The sequence below is a fragment of the Lemur catta genome, chromosome 2 (genome assembly GCF_020740605.2).
Source record: "Lemur catta isolate mLemCat1 chromosome 2, mLemCat1.pri, whole genome shotgun sequence".
Lineage (NCBI taxonomy): Eukaryota > Metazoa > Chordata > Mammalia > Primates > Lemuridae > Lemur > Lemur catta.
In genome coordinates, this window is record NC_059129.1 from 81,513,983 (window position 1) to 81,541,454 (window position 27,472).

A 27,472-nucleotide genomic window follows, 5' to 3' on the forward strand; every position below is an offset into this window, starting at 1 on the left:
AATTAACCCTAATTCATCCATTCAACAAATTTTCACAGACTACTTACTATATTTCAGCTCCTATGAGCAACTATGTTGAAAGACATATCTACAAGGCAAACCAGTATAACACACCTACCCACCTCCATGAAGAAATTTTGAACCTCGAAAATTCTGTAGTATGGATTTTCTCCTTTACAGCACAAAGAGGGGCAGAAGTGAGGTATGTAGCTATCAAAAAGGCAAAACATCTTTCTAAATCCTTAGAACACAGAAATTTTATAAATTATGTACAGAGTTATCATCTTACATGAACAATTTTCCACAGAATAATCTATATTATTAATATTAATTTATATAGCAAATATGTACCCGGTAAAATGGGAAAAAATGTGAATATACATTTGAGAGCCAATTCTCTAAAGTTAGACTGAGCTTCACACATTCACACCTTAAAAATAATAGTCTGAAGGCCTGGTTCTGTGCAAAATGGTGAGTGTACCGTATTTTTGTCTCTCTCTCTTTCTGAATCCTGCAATAAACCTTGCACAGAATGCACTGTGCAGCTATTTAGAGACTCTGAAAGGTGAATGGTAGCAAAAGAACTGAGGAAGAAGACCACAATCCGAAGTAACAACGCACCAGAAGTGAGTTTCCTGGGTTTTTTCCCTCCAGTATGGCCTGGCTTTTATTCCCCCCTCTGTAATCAACTGACCTTGAATCAAAAGCAGCGGAAAAGTTGGAAGTGCAACTGACTGTGGACAAAAAGAATGGCAAAAACGGCCTAAGAATCAGGAAAGGGGACTCTTAAAGGGCACAAAGAAGGAAGAATATCCAGTATTCTCCATTCCCTCCAGCCCCAACTCCCAGGTAACTCCATAGGGGGTGGCAAGAAGCAATGGCCACCACAGAAGCCTAAAATTCTAAGGGAAGGGAATCATTCTTTTTAACTAGAGGAAACCGACCGGTTCCAACATCTTGGGTCAAATGCCTGTTCCTATTTTCTCTCTGTCTTCCAGTCACATTGCCCAGATGCACATGCAGCTGGAAGAAGTACACAGCAGAGCAGGAAACTAAAGGCCCAGTTTTCTGGGCAGAAAGCTGGAAAGGGGGTCCTCAGGGAGACAGAATATATTAGAGAGATCACAGAAAGGAGGGAACTCAAGAGAGCGATCCCATACAGTTGTATATGAACTCCTGGGCTCACCTCTGAGCTATACATGCATAGATCTGATCTTAAACAGCATACCAAAGGCTTTGAGAACTAAACTGTGGAGTAAACCACTGCACAGATCCCACTCTAGCTACTGGGTGGTACACATAATGGACAAATCCAAATACTATTACTGAGTAGGCTTTGAAAACTTAATTGCTATTGGAACCACAGGCAATAGAAGGTGGGTCCAACTTGCAAAGTGACCTAACCAACTTGAGTGACTGCTAAATAAAAAGAATAGCATTCCCCTTAAGAATCGTGTTTCCCATCAGAAACAAAGGAGGAAAGGAGGAAGTGAAATGACATTTTTAAACTCTTAAAAGAAAAGAACTGTCTACTCAGAATTCTATAACCTGTGAAAATATCCTTCAGAAATGAAGGTAAAATAAAGACATTCTCAGAGGATGGAAAACTAAGAAAACTGGTCTCTAGCAAACTTGCTCTAAACAAAACATTAAAGGAAATTCTTTAGATGGAAGGGACATGACACCTGAGGAAATGTGGAACATCAGGAATGGAAGAAGAGCAACAGAAATAGTAAATATCTGAGTAACTATAACAGATTGTTTCCCTTTTTAACTCTTTAAAATATGTATAACAGTTAAAAATAAAAGTTATAAACATTACATTAAATTATTATATTTAAACATCTATTCTGCTAAATTTGACTGGCTTTAAAAAAACATAAAACATCTATATAATACATGTATATAAATGTAAATGGATATAATACATATAACTAACATAAACAGAGGAAAGTAATGAGACCTAAACAATAGTAAGGTTTCTACATTTCACCTCAAGTGGTAAAATGCTAACTTTAAGTAGACTGTGAGAAGTTCAGTATGTATATCATAATTGCCAGAGCAAGTACTAAAAAAAAAAAGCTATACAAAGAGATACTGTCAAAAACTCAACAAATAAATTAAAATGAAATAAAAATATTCTAACAATAAATAATTAGGTGGAAAAAAAGAAATAGAGGAATGAAAAACAGAGGGAACAAATAGATACCTAACAAAATGATAGAAATCCAAACATAATAATTATATTAAATGTAAATGGTCTAAAGGCACACATAGCAATTCCATTAAATGTAAATGTTTCCATATTATGTATTAAGCTTTAATTCTCAAAGGAAAATTATAATACTTTTTTCCCATTTTCATATTTGATCAACTTAATTTTCTCATGATTTGGGAAAACATAAATTTCCTGAGAAACTGAGGAAGAAATTCCTATACAGAAACAGTTTTTCTCCCTTTGATGTGTCCTACACTGAGAGATATATGTTAAAGTCTTCTATTATTAGTGTCTTTTATTTCTCCGTGCATGTCCTATATTGTCTTTTTTAAAGTTTTTTTATAATTGACAAACAAAAATTATATATATTATTGTATACAACATGTTATTTTGAAATATATATACATTTTGAAATGGCTAAATCAAGCTAATGAACATATGCATTACCTCACACAGTTATCAGGGTTTTTTTGTGGTGAGAACTCTTAAAATCTACTACAGTGTCTTTTTAATGAGAGCAGCAGCTATGTTATTTGGTACGTAGATATTCATAACTTTTATAACTTCATTCAAAACTGTACCTTCCAGCATTTTTATAAAGAGTTCTTTGTCTCATTTAATGCTTTTTGACATATCCTCTACATTTTCTGATATCAGGATCATAACTCCAATTTCTTGCTGTTTGCATCTTTCCATATTTTTATTTTTAGCCTTTCTGTAACATTTCCATTTCTTATATACAGCACAGTTTGCTTATGCTTTGTGAGACAATCTGAAAATATTTTTATTAATAAGTGAGTTACTCTCATTTATATGTATTGATATGACTGATATGCTTGGTCACAATTCTGTCATATTACTATGTTATAGTTACCATATGTAAAAATTGAATATAAGATCTTAAATTAGCAAAAATTTTAGAGACCCACAAAAGAATGCTCGGCTGGGCACAGTGACTCATACCTGTAATCCTAGCATTCTGGAAGGCTGAGGCGGGAGGATCACTTGAGCTCAGGAGTTCAAGACCAGCCCAAGCAAGAGCAAGACCCCAGTCTCTACTAAAAATAGAAAAATTAGCCAGGTGTTGCTATGTGTGCCTGTAGTCCCAGCTACTTGAGAGGCTGAGGCAGGAGGATTATTTGACCCAAGTTTGAGGTTACAGTGAGCTGTGATGACACCACGGCACTCTACCCAGTGTAACAGAGCAACACTCTGTCTCAAAAAAAAAACCAACTTCATTCACTTCATTTCACTTTTGGCTCTAAACATATAAGTAAGGACTTAGTGTTTTGCTAACTAATGAGACTTGCCTCTATTAGTAACAACAATAACATTCTCATAGCTTTATTGATTTAGAAGAGACTTCAATTTTGACATGTATATGGAAAAACAAAGCAGGCAAGGCCAGTACTGCCAAGGCAAACTAGAGTCCCACATGCAACACTAAGACACACACACAAAATTATTCTATATAATAATCTTCCCAGGTATGTGAAAGCACTACTTAAAAAATTCATAGAGCAGAATTCTTTTAAGCCATTGATTGTGATTCATTAGTGAATCTCAACCAACATTTTTTCAAAAATTGAAATAGAATAGACACTACTAGAGTATACTGAATACAGCAAGGGAAAGTATTGTGTCATGAAATTTTGCTTCCATTGCATATGTGTATTAGTTTGCTAGGGTTGCCATAACCAAGTACCACAGACTGGGTGGCTTAAATAGAAATTTATTTTCCCACCGTTCTGGAAGATAAAAGTCCAAGATCAAAGTGTCACCAGGGTTGGTTTTATTCTGAGGCTTGTCTCCTTGACTTATTAGATGGACATCTTAAAACTCTGAGTAGATAATTTAAATGTATTTTAATACATTCTAAGCTTAAGGGGCCAAACTGTAATATTGTTATGAAGTCTTAGAAGTCTTTCAGCCTTCAGATCTCCAGGGATACTCATAATGTAATCATGAACATGCAAGTATTTCTGCTGATGTTTACACTCAACCATTACCTGATTATTAAAAAAATAAATCAACTAGTTTTTAGGTCTAGGGTTTGTATATTAATATAAAAGCTTTAATAGTTATATCCCCATGTTTTTAGAGAACATTATTATTTTATTACTTGACTTTCTGCTATGGTTTGAATGTGTCCCCCAAAATTCATGTGTTGGAAACTTAATCTTCAATGCAACAGTGTTGAAAGGTGAGAACTTTAAGAGGTGATTAGGTCATTAGGGCTCATGAATGGATTAATGTCATCAATGCAGGAATGACTTTGTCATTTTGAGAGAGAATGGGTTTATAATAAAAGTGAGTTTAGACCTCTCTTGCTTTTTCTCACTCTCGAATCACCCTCTCACTTTCTGCCATGGGATGGTGTAGCAAGAGGCCCTTGCCAGATGCTGTGTCACAACCACTAATTGGAAGAACTGGGACTTGGGCTCATTTCTCCTAGGCACAAAGTTTTAGAACATCCATTACTTTACATCACATTCCCCACAACTGTCCAAAAGTTTGAGGGAAATCAGAACACAGAAAATGAAAAATCTTAGGCCCAGTCCTCTCCAATATTTCTTATACTCCCTATCAACCAGTCTCAAGAGCTCTCAAATCAAATTCATCTTTCTACTTACCACAGCATACATCATTTTGGTTTTGTGATATCCTATACTTCCATTGTGGTTTCAACTGCAGCAAGGTAATAGGTATGGAGGCATATGGCTGTCCATCTCTATTACAACAGCTTTCATATCAGTGGGATTCCATGTTAAATAATAAATCAGTTTCTCATATTGCCAAGGCAACTCTAGAGAACTGTGGCAGGTGAAAATTTCTAAATAATTCATTCCGGTATAGTTTACATTGAAGATAAAGAGGAGATTTAAGGTACTTTTCCTTCACAGTCATTAGACTTATTTCTCTTTTCTTTACAACACATCCAACTAGGTCTTGACATGCCAGGAAGCAAACAACTTACAAAAGCACTTCTCCAGAAATTCATTTTTTAGATTTAAAAGTTATAATCCTGATCAAAATTAACTTTGATAAAACACCATCACTAACTTAAACTGGATCAAACTGCCTAAAATATTAAAGAGTGTTGTCTTTTGGAGATTTACTTATAGGTCACGTTATTATTTCATCTTACAGATATGGAAACCATGTAAGCACAAGTTAACTATGATAGAACTATTAATCAGTGTTTTCTACCATTCCAGGGAGAAATAAAGTGAACCAATAAATTGAAAAATAAAAAATAAACATGATTATTTTTATTATGTATAGAATTTTAATTTTGAAGAGCAATTTACAAAACATTATTATTAGTCACATGAAAATTACTAGAAAAATGTGAAATATAACTCATCTAAATCAGAAAGTATCCTTAAAATAAAAAAACACTAAACATTAAATTAGACACATGCATATAAGACAGGCAAAGACAAGCATCTCAAAAATAGTTTGGGTTGTGTACAGAAAAATATTGGATCTCCTTAGTGTGAGACAGAAGTACTTCCCCAGTTGCTTTGATGAAATCCTTTGAAATGGATGCACATTTGAGTATAAGCAAATAGTAAGGCTTAGAATCATACATGAATTATTACAAAGGAAGATCCTATTTCTCTTAGGTTTTTAAAAAAATTTTTAATTCATATCACATCAACTGTTAACCTTGATTTTACCAAGACTAAGCACCTCCCTTAGGTTATCCAGCAAGTAATCAAAATTCATGGGACTGTCAAGCTTAAACTAAATTCTAACTTTTCTGAATATATTCCAGCATACAATATAATGGTATAGGGAGTCAACTAAGCTTTATAGTTCAGTGTGAATCTACTTTCACAAAATTACATTAAAGAGGATAATGCCCAAAGTAACACTTTAAAAGTTACGTGCTTCAAAAGCTGAGTACTGTTTAAAGACAAAATAAATAAAAACAGTTTATTCATTCATTAAGTAAACATTTATTTAATGTCTACTAAGCAAAATATCATACTAAATATTGTGATTCCTCCCCTATGACTGTTAAATAAGAAAAAAATTCTAGCATTCTGGGAGGCCAAGGCAGGAGGATCACTTGAGGTCAAGAGTTCAAGATCAGCCTGAGCGAGACATGGTCTCTATAAAAAATAGAAAAATTAGCCAGGGATGGTGGTAGGCACTTGTAGTCCCAGCTACTTGGGAGGCTGAAGCAGGAGGATAGCTAGACCCCAGGAGTTTGAAGTTGCAGTGAGCTATGATGATACCACTGCACTCTACCCAGGGTGAAGCAGTGAGACAGTCTCAAAAAAAAAACAAAAAAGAAACAGAAAAAATTACAATTTAGTAAATACAAAAGATATGGTACAACTGAATACATAAAAATGGAGGTGTTAAGTAAGTTAATTAGGAAAGGCTTCCCTAGAGAGATCATTATTAAATCAACTAATGACATTTTAATTGTAGGAATTACACACAAGAAAGAATTAAGTAAGAGATTCAGCAGATATATTTTAAGTATAAGGTTAGCTTGGGGAACTAATAAGATAAATTTGGAGAAGATAGTAAACCCAATTGACAGATTGATTTTACATTCAACATAATAGGAAATTACAACATATTATAAATACTTGGATAATGGAAGGGTAATATAAAGAAAATGCTAATTGATGAAGGTACTTCTTTCATGCCTATATGTAGGACAAACTGTAATGCCGGAAATAAAACCAGAAAAACTGTTGTTGCAGTTACCCAATGGTAAGGTTATAAAGGTCTGTGTTAGTGTGGTTGATGAAGACTTCACACAGCCAGGTAACAGGCTGGACTGTTATGGGAAAATAAGATCACTAGCGTCTCCTTGCATCTGCTAACAAACTTACAGGCCTAGAGGTCTTCAATGTAGAGCAGATCAAGGAGGTCCCATGGCTGAATAAGTGGAGTAAAGTTTCCATTGACTGACCCAAAGTTGATGAACTGGATTTTGAATCCAATTTGATACAATGCAGAAAACAAAGTTCAAAAACATATTTTTAACATATTAATGCTATACCTTTTCTTACCTTTGACAGAAGATCTTTGTGATACTATTATTCTGAAGTAGGAATTAATCCTTACAGGTGAACAGGAGTCAAAAGGATTTCGATATCATAAATTATTGATGTAAACATAGTAAAGGCATAATTACTCTTGCTCTGAGATTGCCTATGCCATCTACCCACTCTTAACAGACACTCTTGCCCCTGACTTAAGGAAAATCAAACAGGTTATATGATTCATGTAGTCTTTCTTAAGTGTCAACCCATAATAAATTACAGTAGGCAGGCAACACATGAAAGTCACAAATTGTTTTGTCACATCAAAACCTTTGTTCTACCGAAAATAGGCCCCAACCTACAGAATAAAACGGGGAGAAAATCAAACTAGCAATTTATTTTGAAGAAAAAAAATAATGAGGAACTATTTAAAATCTCATAATACTATATGACCAAAAATACTAAATAATCATCGATTTGTAAAAGTTGCCTGTCACCACTAAAAATAGAAAAAAGCTCACATTAGCTATAATTTATTAAATAAATCACAAGTCTTTAAGCCACTCATAATGATCAACAAATCACCAGCAACATGACCAGCGTGGGGGAGAGGGGAATGAGGTCCAGCTCTTAATGAAAAGGATGCCTACTAAAGAGACAACCACAATAACAAACAGACCTCTGTGCTGACTTATGGCATTTTCAATGTACTGAATAAACAGGAATGTCTAAAGCACACACACACACAAGAGGAACAATCCAGAGACAAACCTGGCTGTGAAATAATAGTGTGACTTAGCATCTAGAAACGCAAAATCATAAATTCTGAGGTATTTTTCATTTGAGAGATCTTGGGTGTTCACACCACATTGCCAGTGAAGGAAAATGAAATGCTACCAGGATCTGAAAAGGAGTCTGAACAGAGTGCACACTGAATTCCTCTTTAATAAAACGAGGGCAGGTCTGAAAAAATCCTTTTAACTTCCAGAAGGCCAGATTAATAACAAAAAAGGAAAGAAAGAAAGAAAATAAATGGCTTTCCCCAGTGTCATGTCTAGGACAGGGCTTTTCTCCCAGGCCATGCAAAGTGTCTAAGGCAGAAGCCACCCACCACACATTCCCAGACTCTTAACCGTGTCGCTCCAGAAACCAAGAGGCCTTGTATTTCCAGCTTGTTAATGGGATCCGGAGCAGTCTGAACACCATTCCATCCAGGCCGGACCAGTTAGGCCACTTCTCTCCACAGCCACCTCCAGTAATGGCCACACTGTGTGCAACCTGTAAGTGGGTATCACATCGAGGCTGACCTGGCAGCCTGCCTGCTACCTTCACAAAACACACTTCACGCCCTTTGTCTAATACTACTTTCTCTGCCTGGGCTCTTGTTTCGGAGAAGAGCAGCCCAAAAGTATGATAAATACGTTACACCTTTACCTCTGTTCCTCAAATGGGATGCCGAGGTGCAGAGGCACCAGCACCACCCTGTCATCCACTCGCGGGCACAGCCCCGAGTGGGCGGGCTCTGCCCGCACCAAGGCCCCACCGGCCCCGGCAGCCTACGGGGAACCGTCCCGGGGAGCGGCGGAGGGGCGAGGCCACGTTGCGGGGCCCCGCAAGCGGCACCTAACCCTGACTGCGCCGGGCCGGGCTGAGGGGCTGCCAGGTGAGCCTGCGGGCTCACCTTGTTGAGATGGGGGTTCCGCGTCAGGAGGTAGCCGCGCTGGTGGGTGTGGCGGCGGCGGGGGGCTTCGGGCTCCATGGCTGGCGCGGGCTCGGCGGCGGGGTCGGGCCGGGGCGTGCGGCCCGCGCGCTGCACACGGCGGATGCTGCTGCGGCGCCGGCGCGGACTGCGGCTGTGGCGGCGGCGGCCGCGCGGGGAAAGGCCCCGCGACTAGGGGCGGGCGTGGGTGGCGAGAGGGGGTGGACGCGGCGGGAGGAGCCCGCGCCAAGCCGGTGGCCCCGGCAGGGCAGCCTGCGAGAAGCGCTGAGTCATGGCAGGAGATCAGCCGAGCCGGCGTGTGAGGAGGAGGAGGAGGAAGAGCGAGGCCCTGGCGGAGCTGCCGGTGTCTGCGGGGCGGGGGGCGGCGGGAGCCCGGAGCCCCGGCGCGGCCCGAGTCGCTGGCTCCCCTCCTCGCACGGGGCCCTTGGTCAGCCCCGGGCTCGTAATCCCTGCTGGAATATCCCTTCTCGGTGTGGGACCGGCCTAAGTGCGCCGTGCACCGAGTGCTGTCCTTAACCCAGAGGCCCCGGCGGGGGGGGGGGGGGAGGCAGGCCAGGTTACCCCGCCGCCCGGCAGGAAGGTGGGAGAAGGTGCGAACCTGGGAGGTTCAGGCGGAGGGGATGGCTCCCCAGACACCGAGGGGCACTGCAGCCTGGAAAGACTCGTGAGGGGAGCCAGGGCTGTGGACGGATGACCTCGACTGGCTGATAAGAATCAGACTGGGACTCTCCCTTGTTAGTCTCTTGGAAGCTTTCCACCCACAACCCTCTCCGCGCCGCCTGCATGCCGGCCAAGCCCAGTGGCAGGAGGGAGCCAACCTTGACCCAGAAAGCCTAGGCCTGGGAACCAGGAGCGAGGCCAGAGAGGAGGCCTCAGGCGCAACACCGCATCAGTTTCTGTAGATTATCCACGGCAACTTTATTTGAATACCGTTAAAGTAAGAGGCTAGGAGTTAGGGTGCAAAGGTGCAATGGACAGTCCTATTCTCGTATATAATTTTTCTGGGAGTTCTAGAAAGCAGATGTTCAAGCACCGCTGCTCTTGTTCAATTATGATGGGTAACTCAATCTTTCAGGGCTTCAGTTTCTTCTTTAGTAAAACACGAGGGTCAAAATAAATTATCTTCAGCACTGAAATTTTGTTATTGTATTATTGGTATTTATGCTTGGAAGTTCAAGGACTGGGGGACTGGTCAGATCAGAGTTAGCCAAAAGGAGTGTCTGTCTGACCAAAAAAACCAATGGTAACAGACACTAAAGTTTTCTGTGCCCCAATTTCCTTTTCAGTTAAATAGGATCACTAGTTTCTGCCCTGTTCATCTCTACATTCTGATATTACAAAAGATAGTGTTTGGGATTATTTGTTGCTTTTGTATCTCCATAAACTAGACAGATATCCAATCACTATGTTTTCTTCATTTCTAATTATATTACTTTACCTTATCAGAAAGATTTGTTACGGTAATTGTTTTTTTTTGGCCATGCTTATATTCAAAAGCTTCTCTGGCCTAGTCTTTCAATTATCTGGAATTGTTTTTTGTTTTCTTTTGTTTTCTTTTTCTTTTTTTTTTTTTTTGAGGTGGGGGTCTTACCCAGTCTGTAGTGCAGTGGCACAATCATAACTCACTGCTGCCTGCCTAGGCTCAAGGGATCCAGACTCCAGCTTCAGTCTCCCCAGTAGCTAGGACTACAGGCATGCACCACCATGCCCAACAATTTGTTCTGTTTGTTTGTACAGACAATGTCTTGCTATGTTGACCAGGCTAGTCTCAAACTCCTGGCCTCAGCAATCCTCCTGCCTCAGCCTTTCAAAGTGCTGGGATTACAGGCATGAGCCACTGCCTGGCCTAGTTGTTTTTATAGAGAACATTTTATTGGCATCACAAAGTTCTTTAAAAACATTCTTCATATTTAAATGACACATTTCATTGTGAATTCTATAATCCATAAAAATTAACTCTATAACATCTAAGAAGAAGGTATACTTTACAAAATTCACTCTCATGAATTAACTGAGCCACCTTACAATTAGAGTGCTTTATGTGAGACAAAAACACTTTAAAAGCAAGCCTGGGAGCCAAACTCCAGATGCTTAAAGAGAAACAAAAATGTTAGTACAATAGAACCTTATTATAATGAAGCTCTTATTACATAAATTTAGATATATTACCTGTCTATTCCTGTTTCTGAGATTTAATATTTACAGATAGGAAAGCTGTTAAAAATATAGGGAGTAACCCAAAAAGAGTGTATGGCCTCTTCTTCCAAGCCAACATTACAAAGGGATTACAATATCCTGCCAGTGCAGGTAAAGTTCACATCTTTCATCTATAGGTTTACTTTTCTTATGAAAAGAGCTGCAGTCATCATGATTGATAACAAGATAAGGCCTAGCTGAAGAAACCAGGTTGTACATTCATATGCAGTTCCAAAAATGCTAGGAAGAATCTATTTTTCCACAGAAATGTTAGCTAGAACATTACATTTTCAGTCGTTTTTAATCTTTTGTAAGGTTAGGCTTTATTGCCAAAAATATGTAATAAACACATAGAAAAAACTCTATTGTTTTAATTTACCTTGTAAGAAACTGTGGTTGTGCAGTCATTCTGCACACAACTGGTAACATTGAGAATGGGTGTGACTCACAAATTATGGGACTAGAACCTGTAAGTTTCTGGTATATGGGTGAGAATATAATCAGTCAAAATCATATATTTCTTGCCCAAATTAAAATTAGTTTGCTATACATGAGTTTTTACAACATAGATTAAAATATGATTGTAGTAGATACTCTGATATAATGTCAGTTGAGATTATAAGTGCAAAAAATTTAGGAAATATCTAATGGCCCATATAGTAATTGGAATAATTACTTACATGAGAAAAAGATGGTCTAATAAAAAAAGTACCTATATAATGGTTTGTAATATTAAGTAAATTATCCTGCATTTCTCCACACAAAAAGCACATTACTATTGTATCTTTAAAATCTAGTATATATTTTATACTACATGTAATATTTTATATTACAGCACATCTCAATTTACACACCAAATTTTTATCAGAAATACTTGATTTGTACTTAGATTTTATAAGATTTACAGTTACAATAGTAGATTCATATACCCAAGTTGTTGCAAATATACTTTAAAGTTTTCCAATAACTAAATTGAATATCAGTTTTGTTTTTTGTTTTTTTGAGACAGAGTCTCACTCTGTTGCCCAGGCTAGAGTGAGTGCCGTGGCATGAGCCTAGCTCACAGCAACCTCAAACTTCTGGGCTCAAGCAATCCTCCTGCCTCAGCCTCCTGAGTAGCTGGGACCACAGGCATGTGCCACCATGCCTGGCTAATTTTTTCTATATATATTTTTAGTTGGCCAGATAATTTCTTTCTATTTTTAGTAGAGAGGAGGGTCTTGCTCTTGCTCAGGCTGGTCTCGAACTCCTGAGCTCAAGTGATCCTCCCGCCTCGGCCTCCCAGAGTGCTAGGATTACAGGCGTGAGCAACCGCGCCTGGCCCTCAGTTTTATATTTAAATTAAAATAAATTAAAATCAAATAAAATTTTAAATTGAGTACCTCATTTCCATTGGTGATATTTCAAGTACTTAATAACTAAATGTGGCCAGTGACTATCAAATTAGAAAGGACAAATCTACTCCAATGCATTTGGTTCCTTAATTAAATGTTTTAATTAAAGAAGATCAAATATACATACCTATATTTTTGTAATATTCACATAGAGATTGTTACATTACTTACAAAGTAACTCAAGTTACACTACCTTACTAGTCTTTCACTTACATAGCTATTTATATGTATATGCAGCATAGTGATCTTCTTTACAAAGCACTCATTCTTTTCCTTCTCAGATAGTCAAGCTAGTTGTTTCACTTCTCAAACTATCTTAAAAGTTAATAATGTTCCAACTGATAACATAGCACATAGAATAAAACTCTGAATTAGTAAGACTGCATTTTAAACAAACCTGGAATTCAGATGTCCAATGAAGTATTATACTTCAAGATAGTCAAAATGCTGGCGAAATTTTGCACATCCTCTCAATGTTGCTGCCATCATTTGAAATATATTTTCCAATTTCTCTTGTGGAATTATTTTTTATTCACTCTAGGTAAACACTGTAACACATCCTTTTAAGAGTACTATATTAGTTTTTACATCCACAGGTGTAAAAAGGGACTGGGACTTCAATGTATGTTTGACGGGGGGAAAAATTCCATCCATAAAAAGTATGAAGTCTGGAATCAGAGTGACTGGGTTTGAATCTTTGTAGGTCTGTGACTTTGGGAATCTTATTCTCTCTGAGCCACAGTTTCCGCAGCTGAAAAATAAGGGTAATAAAAATACCTGTCTTTTAAATTTTTTATGGAGATTAAATGAGGTAATAGTTGTGTGTTTATTTAATAAATATTTATTGATCATCTACTTTATGTCAGACCCTGATCTAGGTCCTGGAAGAATAGTAGTGAATAATACAAACTCCTGGCATCTGTAAATTACATCCTATAATAAAAAAGCTATACTATATCATATCATATCATATACTATATACAAAGCACTTAGAACAGTGTCTGTCCCATAGAAATCACTCAACAAATGTTCTTTTCCTTCAAGATCTAGGTCATCTTATGAATCCATTCCCCTTTCTCACATATTTACCCCTTAATTTATTGAAATGTTTATTGAATACTTAGTATTTACTAAGCCTAAGACTAGGCACTGGTATGCAAACATAGACTTATACAGAGAAACAACCAATACATAAGTAAAGAAGTAGGTAATTACAAAATCTAAACTGTGAAAGAAATTAGTGTGCACTTCAGGATTCACATGAAGACTAATTTTTAAATATTTATAATTTTTTTCTTTTTTTTTAGAGAAAGGGTCTTACCATGTTGCCCAGGCTGGTTTTAAACTCCTGAGCTCAACCAATCTTCCCACCTTAGCCTCTCAAGTGGCTGGAGTTACAGCCTCATGGCACCATGCACCCAGTTCTTCTAATGTTTTTTAATTGCATCATTTGTATTTGAGTCCATTGGAACCATAGAGTGATTTAGCTCTACTAAGAATACCATATTAAAAACAATACTGGACACTGAATACTGAATGTTTAGAGAATTTTTTTAATTTGGAAAAATATGCTTTAAAACTATTGACGGTTCATTTCATTCTATAGTTCTGTAATGTTTAATATTTGTATAAAGAGTCTATTTTATTTTTATATTCAGGAAAAAACACTTTTAAAATTTGGAACATGCCCAGAGGGAAGATATAATTAAAGAAATATATACTAAAATTTTACTTTGTATTTAAGTACTTGAAAATATTTCTGAATGGTAGAAATATTTTTTCAGACAGGTATAACTACAAGATGGCTTCAATAACGCTTCATTCAGATGTTTACAGTGGATTTGTCCTCACAGAGGATAATCCCAGAAATATTTCATCAACTGTGAAAGGGAAAGCACTCATTTAGACAACTAATAGCAGGTGTACTTGTCAAAGAGGCATTAAAAGTAGTAGTTTAGAATAGGGACTCTGGGATCAGACTTCCTGGGCTCCTATTCTGGCTTATTGCCACCTCCAACTTGTGTGCCCTTGTCAAGTTACCTCCCTTTGTCCCCTCAGATGATTGACCCTCATCATGGTACACACTATGTGAGTATCTGTCAAATGAAAACAAGGGAAATGAATCAGGCACATTGCTCTATATGCTTAGTTTGAACTTTAAAAAAAAAAAAAAACACACTATCCATTCCTAGAAGAAACTAAAGTGTTCTAAGAGTGTAAATTTTTTTTTTTTTTTTTTTTTTTTTGAGACAGAGTCTCGCTTTGTTGCCCTGGCTAGAGTGAGTGCCGTGGCATCAGCCCAGCTCACAGCAACCTCAAACTCCTGGGCTTAAGCGATCCTACTGCCTCAGCCTCCCGAGTAGCTGGGACTACAGGCATGTGCCACCATGCCCGGCTAATTTTTTCTATATATATTTTAGTTGGCCAGATAATTTATTTCTATTTTTTTTAGTAGAGACAGGGTCTCGCTCTTGCTCAGGCTGGTCTCGAACTCCTGACCTCGAGCGATCCTCCTGCCTCAGCCTCCCAGAGTGTTAGGATTACAGGCGTGAGCCACCACGCCCGGCCTGAGAGTGTAAATTTTACTTACACCTTCAACAAGTAGGTTTTAGCATTAGAAAGTAGAAGTGACTTCACAAGTATTAATCTTGTGAGAGGAACTAATGTAGTAGATTTTTTTCTGTTTGTGTTTTTGACTCTCTCGTAACAAAGTAAATATTTTTGAAATTGCTTGTTTTTGTTTAAATTGCCTATTTTTCCCAGATATCACCACAGAATAGCTTCAATAATACATCATTTTTCTATCAAGGTCAGGGGTCAACTGTCTACCCATTACATGCTAAAGCTTGCCACTCTCACTCATTGTCTGTTGTACCAGTCAGTGCCAGTCCAAACCTCTTCTCTAGGTTGAGAGTGGTAGAGCTGTTCATATTCTACAAGAGGCAAAGAAATTATGACACCCTAATATTTGGAAAAGATTGTAGGGTATTCCAGTTAGTTATTGCTATGTAACATATTACCTAAAAATTTAGTGTCTTGAAACAATAACCATTGTTACATTCTCTCTCATGGTTTCTGCACATTCAGAATTTGGGAAGGGCTTGGCTAGTTAGTTCTGGTTCAGGATTTCTCACATAGTTGCAGTTAAACTGTGGCTAAGACTGGGAAAAGGGGTAGCTAGGGGCCATCAGGTTACCTCTCTTCTCTCTTTTTCCCTCTCTCTCTCTCCCTCCCTCTCTCTCTCTCTCCAAGTAGTCTCAGGCTCTTTAGGTACATATATGGTCTCTCATTGAGGGCTAATTTGATTTCCTCACAGCATGGCAGCCTCAGGGCAGTCAAACTGCTTACCCAAGGCCAAGGTTGCCAGAGCAAGCATTCCAGGGAACAGGATAGAAAGTGCTTTTCCTTTGGATGACCTTGGAAGTCACATATTGTCACTTCTCCCTCACTGTCTTGATCCAAACAGTCACAAAAGCCTGTCTCAACGGGGAAGAGTGTCAAAGTTACATTGTAAAAAGGTCTTGTGCAATGACAGATATGTTGCAGCCATTTGGAAAATGCAATTGCACATGCAGAAGTGTGAAGAGATCTGTTTAACTGTTCCCATCACTTTTTTATGTCACTAGCTCATCTGAAATATGAGGAAGTTAGCACACTTGACACAAATTATCAACATCGATATGAAAGGTAGGTACATAAGTAAACAAGTTGAGAAAAACTTATTTCAGAAAAGTAATTTAGAAGGTATAACATAATTCAGTTTAGATTCTGGCCCCAACTCTTACTACGTCTTCAGTGTATCAGATGTGGGAGTTGCTGATGATCACAAAGTACCTTCCAAATTGTTTTCAATGTGGTTTAATGAAGTCTATTTTCTTTTAATACTTTGAAAACTAGCAATTCCTAGAAAAAGATATGTTAGCGCTCAGCCAGAATATTAAATTAGCCATAATACACCAGTCTACAATATCTTAACTGTCTTAAATAGATTACTAACTTAGGCCAGTTTCAGGGAATGTTAACACGAAGCAGTGAAAGGGTTATATATCAGAAACAAAAGGCATTTGAGTCCATTGGAACCATAGAGTGATTTAGCTCTACTAAGAATACCATATTAAAAACAATACTGGGGCCGGGCGCGGTGGCTCACGCCTGTAATCCTAGCTCTGGGAGGCCGAGGCGAGTGGATCGCTCGAGGTCAGGAGTTCGAGACCAGCCTGAGCAAGAGTGAGACCTCGTCTCTACTAAAAATAGAAAGAAATTATCTGGCCAACTAAAAATATATATACAAAAAAATTAGCCGGGCATGGTGGCTCATGCCTGTAGTCCCAGCTACTCGGGAGGCTGAGGCAGTACGATCGCTTAAGCCCAGGAGTCTGAGGTTGCTGTGAGCTAGGCTGATGCCACGGCACTCACTCTAGCCCGGGTAACAAAGTGAGACTCTGTCTCAAAAAAAAAAAAAAAAAAAAAAACAATACTGAATACTGAATGTTTAGAGAATTTTTTTTAATTTGGAAATATATGCTTTAAAACTATTGATGGTTCATTAGTTCTGTAATGTTTGATGTTTGTATAAAGAGTCTATTTTACTTTTATATTCAGGAAAAAACACTTTTAAAATTGGAACATGCCCAGAGGGAGGATATAATTAAAGAAATATATACTAAAATTTTAAGAATCACAGTTTTTTTTTTTTTCTCTTTTGTTCCAAAGTAACTTGAGATGACAGTTAGGCATTATACTTCATTACCTTCCTGCAGGATGGATACCTTAAACCCTCTGACTGCTTACCAGTAGGCACTGAAGCCAACCACATAAGGCATCTCTGAGTTGGGGAGGATAAGTTTCATAATACCTTATTCTGCCAAACACCTGTGCAGATCCACCCTGCTCTCCTTACTTCGAACAAAGCTAGACAAAAAACAAACGAAAATGATCTTAAAATAAAAAATTAAAGCTAAAAAAACTTCATTGAAATTTTAGCCTATTTTCCTAACAGTATAGATTGAAGTTACCATTTAACCCAGACTCACCTGAGGAACAGATTATCATATATTATTAATAAATAATTGATTTTCAAATACAACATGATGTTAATAGAAATTCTCTAAATGACGGTATTATGTGGCTTTTACTTCTTAGTATCTATTTACATATTTTGAAAATTTTGATATTAGAGTTTGAGAAAATACACATTAAAAATCACTGATTTTCAAGTCCAGTTTTTCAGACACAAAAAAAATAGCGCTTCAAAAATCTATTAAAATTTCCCCTCGGGATAAGTAGTGAATTATGGATTTAAAATTGGCATTAGTTTCTGATACCATATTAAATTAGTTGCCTTTTAATTTCAAACAGATATTATAAAAAAGAATGATTCAAAAAAATCACATACACAAACCTAAGCCTTATTAAGTTGTTTAATTTGAATAATCTTAAGAGACAGAATAGTCTTTGTTTTGGAGATCAACTCAAAACACATAAACTTTGTTAACTTGGAACCCCTGGCCTATAACTAGTGGTTAGCATCCAGTGACCTGCCAGAAATACAACTAAGCCAGCATTAATCTGTAATGTCACCAGAAACTTGGCATTTCAAATCTACTTCTAAGCTGAAGCTCCTAGTGTGCTGACAGAGCTCCAGACCTTCTGGTTTATGGGAGAGGGAAAATATGTGCATGAAAGGTTTACTCAGGAGAGTTATACAAGAGATTCATTCACCATAGATGAAGAGACCTGACAGAAAGCACGTAGGCCAGACTGGGAGTTTGGAGTGTTAAAATAAATTTTGCCATAGTGAAAACAGCAAAACCAAACCATTTTCCTGAAGACATCATCCAGTTTCTGAAGGGAAATTGGGGAAGATTTGGGCAGGAGAAAAAAAAAATCATATAGATTTTGTAGAAAAGTTACTAAGTTACTTTAGGATTTTGATAGTCGCCAGCCTTTAGATACCTATTTTCCACGCAAATCCATTCAAAGACTTCCAAATTATATAGAATGGAACTGATACTGATACAGAAACATCTATATGTAATTTTTTTATTTCCAGGCTGTTCATATTCAGATTTGGAGATAGGTATTTTTTGCTAGAATCATATGCAAAAAAAAACTGAAGTAGCAAATCCCTTGCCCTGGGCTTCTCCCCCACCCCCGCCCCCACAGGTTTTTTATAATCTATGGCTAATGGCACAGAACAGGAGGCTCCCTGGTGTGCTTTCCTCTCCTTTCACTGTGGAAGTTACTCTATCTCCTAGTTCAACTGGACTGAGGAGAGACCTGAGACCACTATGCCCCCCACCATGGCTTTAGTGTAGTGGAGAATAAGCACAAGGCAGGAATTTTTATCACGTAAACCACAACTGCACAAAGAGACAGTGAATAATCCCACACAATCTCTCTTCATCCCATAACCTTTTCTTTCTTCACACTTTACTAAGCTACTCTTGATGCAATGGAAAAAAACAAGGAGAAAAAAATGACAAGACCATGCTAAGCAGAAAAAGGAGGAAGTTTCCAGAACACAGGCAAAGTTAGAGCAAAACTATAAAAATTACCCCATTAAAAGGAGTATAATTATCAAAATGCCCTCAAGGTCTTGAAATTCAGTTTAGTAATGGATCTAGGTTTGCCAGAGAATAAATGTTTAGTTTACCGGGTCAAGTCCCAGAGACTTCAATTCATACTTAGATTTGTTTGCCCTGTCTGCAGGGAAACCAATATATAATTGTAGAAAATATATTGTTACTTAATACAAACATTAAATCAACTGGACATTGTTATATATAGTTTTTCTGGTGATGTTTATTTCTTATATATGGGACATTAAGTACATCTCATGAGGCTAAAATAGTTTTTAAATCATATTTTCCTCCAACATGTATATTTTCTTCATAAATAGATGCACACATAGAAACAAATAAGAGGGTATAAAGATAAAAATCACATAAATTTGGAGCCTTAGTGTAGTTTCTAAACAATTAAAGAGCAATAAAGAGAGGGGCAAGATAGTATTTTAATTCTTCTACCTAAAGATCCCACTTTATACCCTCCTCCCAGCCCCCACACCTCAGGGAAAATAATGTATTATAATTTTTCCAGAATTAGCTTCTTTTAAACCTGTATCAAATATATAGGAAAGAGCTGTTTCTTCCCTCAGTGATACAATTTACTTGAACTTAAGTTTCTTTTGCTTCCCAGTTCTATTTATGATGTCTTTATAGTCTATACTATTCTTACAGAAGGAACAGTACTTAACAAACACAGCCAAACATGGAAATCTCCATAGAGAGATTTCTTTTAATATAAATAAATATTCTACCACATGACAATTACTTCAAAACCATCAATAACTGCAGTGGATATAAATGTAGACTTATTTTTATAATCATAATTGTAAGGTTTTTCTTTTTATATATCTCCTTATTTCTACATATTAAATAAAACTATCAAATCTTTAGTTTTAATAAGATATTGCTAATATTTCTCCCCATTCAACCTATTAAAATGAAATAGAAGTGGAATGCTACAAAAAAAAAACCTTGAGGGGTGGGGACAGATGGTTGGAGAAACAAAAAATTAGATAATTTTTTTTAAAAATGAGTCAACTAAATCTTAGTAAGGATGGTTTTGCTGGAAATATGCTAGCCTTCCTATGAAATACTACTGTTTTACTGATATCTGCCCAAAGGCCATTTTAGTCGTATTTGTTATAACATCAGAGTGCCCCTGGCGGTAGATAAGGTAGTTCTTGGTGGATGTTATCTAATAACATGTGAGAAATAACCAGTAGCCTAAAATGACATTTTTAGATCACAGTTTTTGTGGGTCAGAAATCCAGAGAGGGCTCAGCTGGATACCCTGGCTCAGGGCCTCTCTGCAGGCAAGTTGATGGCCAGGGCTGCCTGTAGTCTCAAGTCTCTACTAAGGGAGGGTCGGATTCCAAGCTCACTCACCGTGGATGTTGGCAGGATTCAGTTTCTAGTTGGCTTTGTCACGGGAGCCTCTCTCCATGAAGTAGATCAAACATGGCAACTTGCTTCATCTAAACAGGCCAGCAAGCAAAAAGAACCAGAGTGAGAGAGTACAAGCAAAATGAAAGTCACAGTCTTTCATAACCTAATTGCAGAAGTTATATTGCATTACTTTCCCCATCTTCCATTAGTTAGGAGCAAGTCACTGTTTAGTCCACACTCAAGGGGAGGAGATTGCACACAATGTGTGCCTACCAGGAGGCAGGGATATTTGTCAGCCATTTCAGAGGCTGCCTACCATACCTAATGTGGAAGATTCTTTATAGCTCCAGCGCTTTTGCAGATCTCAACACTTGTACAACCATTTCCAAAGGTTGGTGGGTTTTATTTTAATAACATGGTTCATTTTGTATTCTGAAATTTAAGAATTTTTTGAAATATTGTCTCATATAAATTTTAAAATAATTGCCTAGTTTTTACTTATTAATGATGTATCCGAACTCTCTTAGAACATTTGTTTTGATAAAGTTAAAGGGAGACAAAAGGAGGAAAAATAAGATATAGATTTTTATAAAACATGTTTCAGCATTGAGCTAGATAAGATCGTAAAATACAGCTTCTTTGACACATGTATCATTCAATAGCTCTCATTTTACCAATAAATTAGGACAAAGGGCACTTAAAGATGGACAGTAGAATTGTTTCCCCAAAAAAAGCAAACACAAAGAAAGGCTAATCAATTCTTTTCAAATTTTCCCACTTCTCCACTAAGTCAAGGGCTTTCAACCAGATATTTTTGTATATTTGTTTATATCAATGCTTGATATAAATGTCAGTTTTTCTATAGAGAAAGTTAATAGCTTTATGAGATCCACAAAAGACCAAAAATACTGCTCTAGGCAACAAGAATTTAGGCACTCAATTCTTATATAGAGTCTTATGAATTTGCTTCATGTAACCTTCCCCCAAATAAGTAATTTATTGAATTTCATCATTTAACTGTTCATTTCATCAGTATACCTAGTGTTGGACTCCACATTCATTCAACAAATATTTATTGAGTTTCTGCTAGGTGCCAGCCATGGTTCTAGGCAATGGAAATACAAATCCTGTCCTCAAGGAGCTCATATTCCTAGAGGAGGTGGTGGGGTGGCAAACAATACACACAACAATATATACAATATCAGATGTGATAAGTGTTCTAGAAAAAATAAACAGGATACACCTGAATTCTTTGAAGCTTCAATGGGAATAGACTGTTCATCTTAAATCAGCCCTTCTGATCTTGCATAAAACCGTTTAGCATGAGTAAAGCACACTCAGTTCAGTCCAGCAAATATTTATTAAACACTTACTATGGGTTAGGCACTGTGCTAGATGCTGGAGAGAGGCAGAGAGGAGAATGCTGCTCTGAGAATTTTATTGGCTGAGCTTAGAGGGTATCACCTTTAGGAATCCCTCTGGGCTGGGTTAGGGGGTCCCCCCTCGGTGATCACACAAAAAGATGGGCATACCGTTATTGTGTTTTCTTCCAGGTTGTCTCTGTATCTAGGTTATCTATGTCTTTCCTACTTGATTGTTAGCTCTTTGAGAGCAAGACCTACATTTCATTAACCTTTGAATTCCTAGTGTTTGGAGCATAATAGGAGTTCAATAAATGTGTATTGATCTGCACTTGCAGAAATAGGCTAACAATGGAAGGATTGTACATGCCCCTGGACAGTCTCCAGCTTCCATCTTAAACAGTAAGATGCAGACTGACTGGCATCTTCCTCTCAGAGTCCAGTCAAAATCAATGAATGTCATTGATATGAAATCTGACATGATATAAGAAATATCTTCATCAAGACATACTTATGCTTTCAAAGGAAAACTGGTCAGTGTCTTACCAACTAAAACTCATTCTTCATCTCAGACCTCCCTGTTTTCTGACCTGAGCCTATGCAACAGCTCCACTCCACCATGCTCCAGCTCAGCTCTTGCTCTGATCAGCAACAGAGAGCTAGGAATGGAGAGAAGGGGATTGTGTTATTAAGGTGATGACCTCTGCTTCTGCCTGCTTTATTGCTGAGTTTTAGAAAAAAAAGTCACATATTTGCTTTTAATGATTCAGATTCCAATGTCAGATCTCCAGGGAAATAAAAGGAGGGCTAAAAATTCAAACTGAACTGAACTTCTCAAGGTCAATGTGTTCTGTGAGTAAACTGAATCAAGATAATTAAATCATGTAACCATTTCTCTCTGGATAAGGATTAATTCTCTGCCCACACTCAGCAAAATGCGTTTTGTTGTTGTTGTTGTTGTTGTTGTTGTTGTTGTTGTTCTAAATTTCTCTCAAAAGCAAATGCTTTCCCACACTCAGAAATGCATTCTTGGTTCTCTGAGTATTAGTTTTATGCCAAGATTTAAAGTTTTAATTCTAACACTTTTTTATAGTTTTTTAGGCATACACTAAAGCAGAAAAGGATCTTTTTTTATGCTTGACTGACTCTAATAATCATTTCTATGAATTCTTCAGAAAATCATTTTTAAACTAAGAAGTAGAAGCAAAAATTTTACCAGGAAATCTCATTTCTTGAGACTTTAACATATATGAGGACATACAGTCAAAGGCGTACAACCTTCTAGACCATTGTGTTGCAGCCATAATAATTCAGCTATTAATATGTTACTATTGCCCAGGTAGAGTTGGGTTTAAATTAACAGCCCTAATAATAAATTAACTGTTCTGTATCAGCCTGGAGGGAAGTTTCTATAGAATAGCAGAGGACTCTATCGTTGTCTTTATTCTTTAACATATATTATCTTTTTAGATGAAACTGTGGAAGGTATACTTTTTTTAAAAAAAATGTGATATGTATTTCTTGTAACTTTTTTCCTAATTATAAAAATAATTCTTGCTTAATACAGCTTCAGAAAACATGGGGTGGTGGTGGTGGGGAAATCATCCGTAGTCATGTGGATTTTCTTTTGGTAAGAAAATTGTTTCTTGAATAATTTACCAAGGCTGTGAAATATTTTTGTATTTGTTGGGATTCCCATTTCATAGGCCTAGCAATATATTAACTAAATTTATGAATAACACGGAGGTTGAAGGAATGGGTAATATAGTAGAGGAAAGAATTAAGATTGAAAAACCCGCCATAGGCTGGAAGAATTAGGTTGAAACTAACAAGATAAACTGTAGCTAAACTAAATGTAAAGCCCTGGTCTAGAAACAAGTGTACATGCATAAGAAGAAGGCAATGGGTCCAAGCAGAAGTTCCTGTGGAAAAAGGCTGGGTATTTCTAGCTGATGACCACTTAGTCAGTATTGGGCTATCGTCTATGATTGGGCTAAATTGTGTCAGTTTATGTGCCATTAGTGAAATACAGAATCCAGATGCAGGGAAAAGATGTTCTCACCATATTGCGCATGGTTCAAGGTACATCTATTGTTTTCAATCTAAGGACACATTTAAAGACAACGTTGATAAAACTGGAGTCTTTCCAGTTGAAATTTTTTTGTTGAAATCATATTATATAAGAAATAGTTGAAGGGACTGGCAATATTCAGCTTGAAGTAAAAACAAAACAAAAAAAAGCTAAAGGAAGACTTGTTAACTGCCTTCAAGAATCTGAAAGTTTTTTTCTGGGCTGCTCTGAAGAGCATAACTGGAATCAAGGGGTAGAAGATTTGTCATTCAGAGTTCAGCTTATGTGACGCTGCCTCAGCAACATCTTGCCTGAAGTAGCCACTCGGTAAATAGTACATAACTCTGTTTCAAATTTCTGTATAACAAGTATCATTGTTATATTCACTTCATTTTTTTCCTGTAAACTTCATTCATTTATTGCTTATTGGGCTGTTTCTTCTCACTAGAGTATAATTTCACTGACAGTAAGTTCCCATCTGTCTTGTTCGGAGTTATATACAGTACCTTGAACAGTTCTTCTATAAATGTTGATTGAATTAATTAATTTATATGAAGGAAGATTGGGGTTTAACAGAAAAAGAATTTTCTTTCTGTGGGGACTGTTAACCACTGAGCATGTTTTACATTAACAGTTTTATCTTCATTCAGCTTGTCATCAGCTTTTTTTTTTTTTTTTTAACACAAATTCTTGCTCTGTTGCCCAAGGCTGGAGTGCAGTGGCATGATCACAGCTCACTGCAGCCTCAAACTCCTCACCTCAAGTGATCCTCCTGCCTCAGCCTCCTGAGTAGCTGGGACTACAGGCATGCACCACCACACCCAGCTAATTTTTTCTATTTTTTGTAAAGGCAGGATCTCACTATGTTGCCCAGGCTGGTCTCGAACACTTCAAGTGATCTTCCCACCTCACCCCCACAAAGTGCTGGGATTACAGGTGTGAGCCACCACACCTGGCATCCTAATCATCAGCTATATTTTGAGCACTTATATGCCAGACATAGTCAAGGAAGACAAGGCTCAGGGAAGGTGAGTAACTTTGCCCTAGCTCATATTGCTAGAATTGGAATTGTAATCCAGCTGGTGGGCTTTTTATTACACCGTAAGTGGAACAGAGGTAATGAAGATGAATTTTCCCATCACTGGTGGACTTTAGGCCTGGACTAGATGATCATTCACTGGGGTATTAAATTATGCTAAATAATGGTTTCTTGGATTGAGTGGAATGTTGGACTAGAGCCAACTCTGAGATTTGTAATTCCATGATAGAAGCCACCCATTCATGATAGGAAGAGATTCTATAACAGGATTTCTTTCTTTTTTTTTTTTGAGACAGAGTCTCGCTTTGTTGCCCAGGCTAGAATGAGTGCCGTGGCGTCAGCCTAGCTCACAGCAATCTCAAACTCCTGGGCTTAAGGGATCCTACTGCCTCAGCCTCCCGAGTAGCTGGGACTACAGGCATGCGCCACTATGCCCGGCTAATTTTTTCTATATATATTTTTAGTTGGCCAGATAATTTCTTTCTATTTTTAGTAGAGACGGGGTCTCGCTCTTGCTCAGGCTGGTCTCCAACTCCTGAACTCAAGCAATCCACCCACCTTGGCCTCCCAGAGTGCTAGGATTACAGGCGTGAGCCACTGCACCTGGCCTATAACAGGATTTCTTTATGTTGGAAATAAGAAAGGAAACTTTTTCTGAAAGTATTGCTTGGAACCCAAGAATGTGACTTTACACAATTGCTGGGACATTATACCTTAATCCTAGCTGGATAGTGTGGAAAGTGGACTCAGAAATATACTTGTGTTTAAAATGCAGTAGCCCCTACACTCCAGAAGTAAAACATAAAAACCAAAACTTTGAAACTATAAAGTGGAAAGTTTTCAAGGAAGTAAGCAAATTGTACAGTGACCTCATTGTTCAGGGTGTCTAAGGAAAGCTTACATAATGGACTCTGAAAAGAAGTCAAAGAATGAAAATAGGAGCAGATACTGGCAATGCCCCAGGAGTCATTCTTAGAAAGAATTAGCTTACCTATTACAGTATTAATGTTTATAGGATTAGTGGGTACAAATCACTTGAAAATGAAAATATGTTGTATTTGAACTACTTATCTTACACTTTGTATTCAGAATTTTTTTAAACCAAATCCTGATTTTTTTAAGGTGTCAGCATTAACCAGGACAATTCATTAGTCAGAAATGCTTATCTCAGGTGTTTGAAAGTCATTACACTTGGACTATTGGACAAAATAATATTCCACAAAGAGATGATTATAATTATGATGATGATTTTGAAAAAGGGTCTTGCTCTGTCACACACTGTGCAGTGATGTAATCATAGCTTACTACAGCCCCAAACTCCCCGGCTCAAGCGATCCTCTTGCCATAGCCTCCCAAGTAGCTGGGACTACAAGCATGTCACCACAGCCAGCCAATGTTTAAATTTTTTGTGGAAAGGGCATCTCACAGGCTGGTCTTGAACTCCTGGCCTCAAGCGATCCTCCCACCTTTGCTTCCCAAAGTGCTAGGATTACAGCTGGGAGCCACCATGCCCAGCCAAGAGATTATTTATGATAGGAAGTAAAACAATAAACCAAGACTTCTAGATGATCATAAAGGACTAACTTTGTGAGAGAGAGTTTCTAAAATCTCAAGCATGACCCAACTTCTCAATTTTTTTTTATAATTATTTTTGGTTTAGCTTGTTCATGTTTATAAATAAGGATATTCCTATTTAATATTCTTAAAAGTTTATTTATTCAATGAGTTCAATACCTATTCATGTGAAATTAATGTGTTTCTTAATTGATATAAAAATTGAGTGACAACAAATTATAATATATCTGTAGAATATAAACTATTAGCATGTTTAGTCAATCATCACAACATAAAGGTGACGTGTGGTATCCAAAGGAATCATGAAATGGTTGAAAGTGGAAAAAGTCAAGTGAATTCAGGGCAAGGTGGATGAGAACTAAAATTGTATTTAGAAAACTGTATTAAAATAATTTTTTATGTGTGCATCCAACACATAGAAGTTGCCTAGCAAATGTTAGTTTCCTCCTGTACTACTCTTTATAGTGGTCCTCAACATTTTTGGTTCCACAGATGGGGGTGGGGTAGGTGGGGTAGGTGGCTTCAGGAGGTGATGCCAGAGATGGGGAACAACTGTAAATACAGATGAAGCTTCCCTCAGTTGCTCCCCCAGGATTCCCACTGCTCACCTCCTGCTGTGTGCCCCCCACCTAAGTTTTTAATGGAAGACAGGCCACGGACTGGTATCAGTCCGACGCCTGGGGGTTGGGGACCTCATATTTATTATATGTTCAACCTTTGGCAAAAGGAAACATAGTTATGTCGTTCTGTCTTTTTTCTTTTTTTTTTTTTTTTGAGACAGAGTCTCACTCCCTTGCCCTGAGTAGAGAGTGTCGTGGTTTCAGCCTAGCTCACAGCAACCTCAAACTCCTGGGCTCAAGTGATCCTCCTGCCTCAGCCTCCTAAGTAGCTGGGACTACAGGTGTATATCACGATGCCTGGCTAATCTTTC

At 37.6% G+C, this 27,472-nt stretch overlaps 1 protein-coding gene across 3 annotated transcripts in view; it reads right to left on the reverse strand.

Moving 5' to 3' along the window:
- ME1 (malic enzyme 1) overlaps window positions 1-27,472 on the reverse strand; it is a 231,874-nt gene that overhangs the window by 145,230 nt on the left and 59,172 nt on the right. The window contains exon 2 of one of the 3 annotated variants that reach the window (XM_045543958.1): window positions 20,496-20,584. Coding sequence is in view for 2 of the 3 variants with exons in the window: in XM_045543956.1 (XP_045399912.1) it covers window positions 8,912-8,989 (78 nt within the window). In the remaining variant the exon portion in view is untranslated. Of the gene's footprint in view, window positions 1-8,911; window positions 9,107-20,495; window positions 20,585-27,472 lie in introns of those variants that run through there. The other 2 variants (XM_045543956.1, XM_045543957.1) reach the window with 2 other exon arrangements.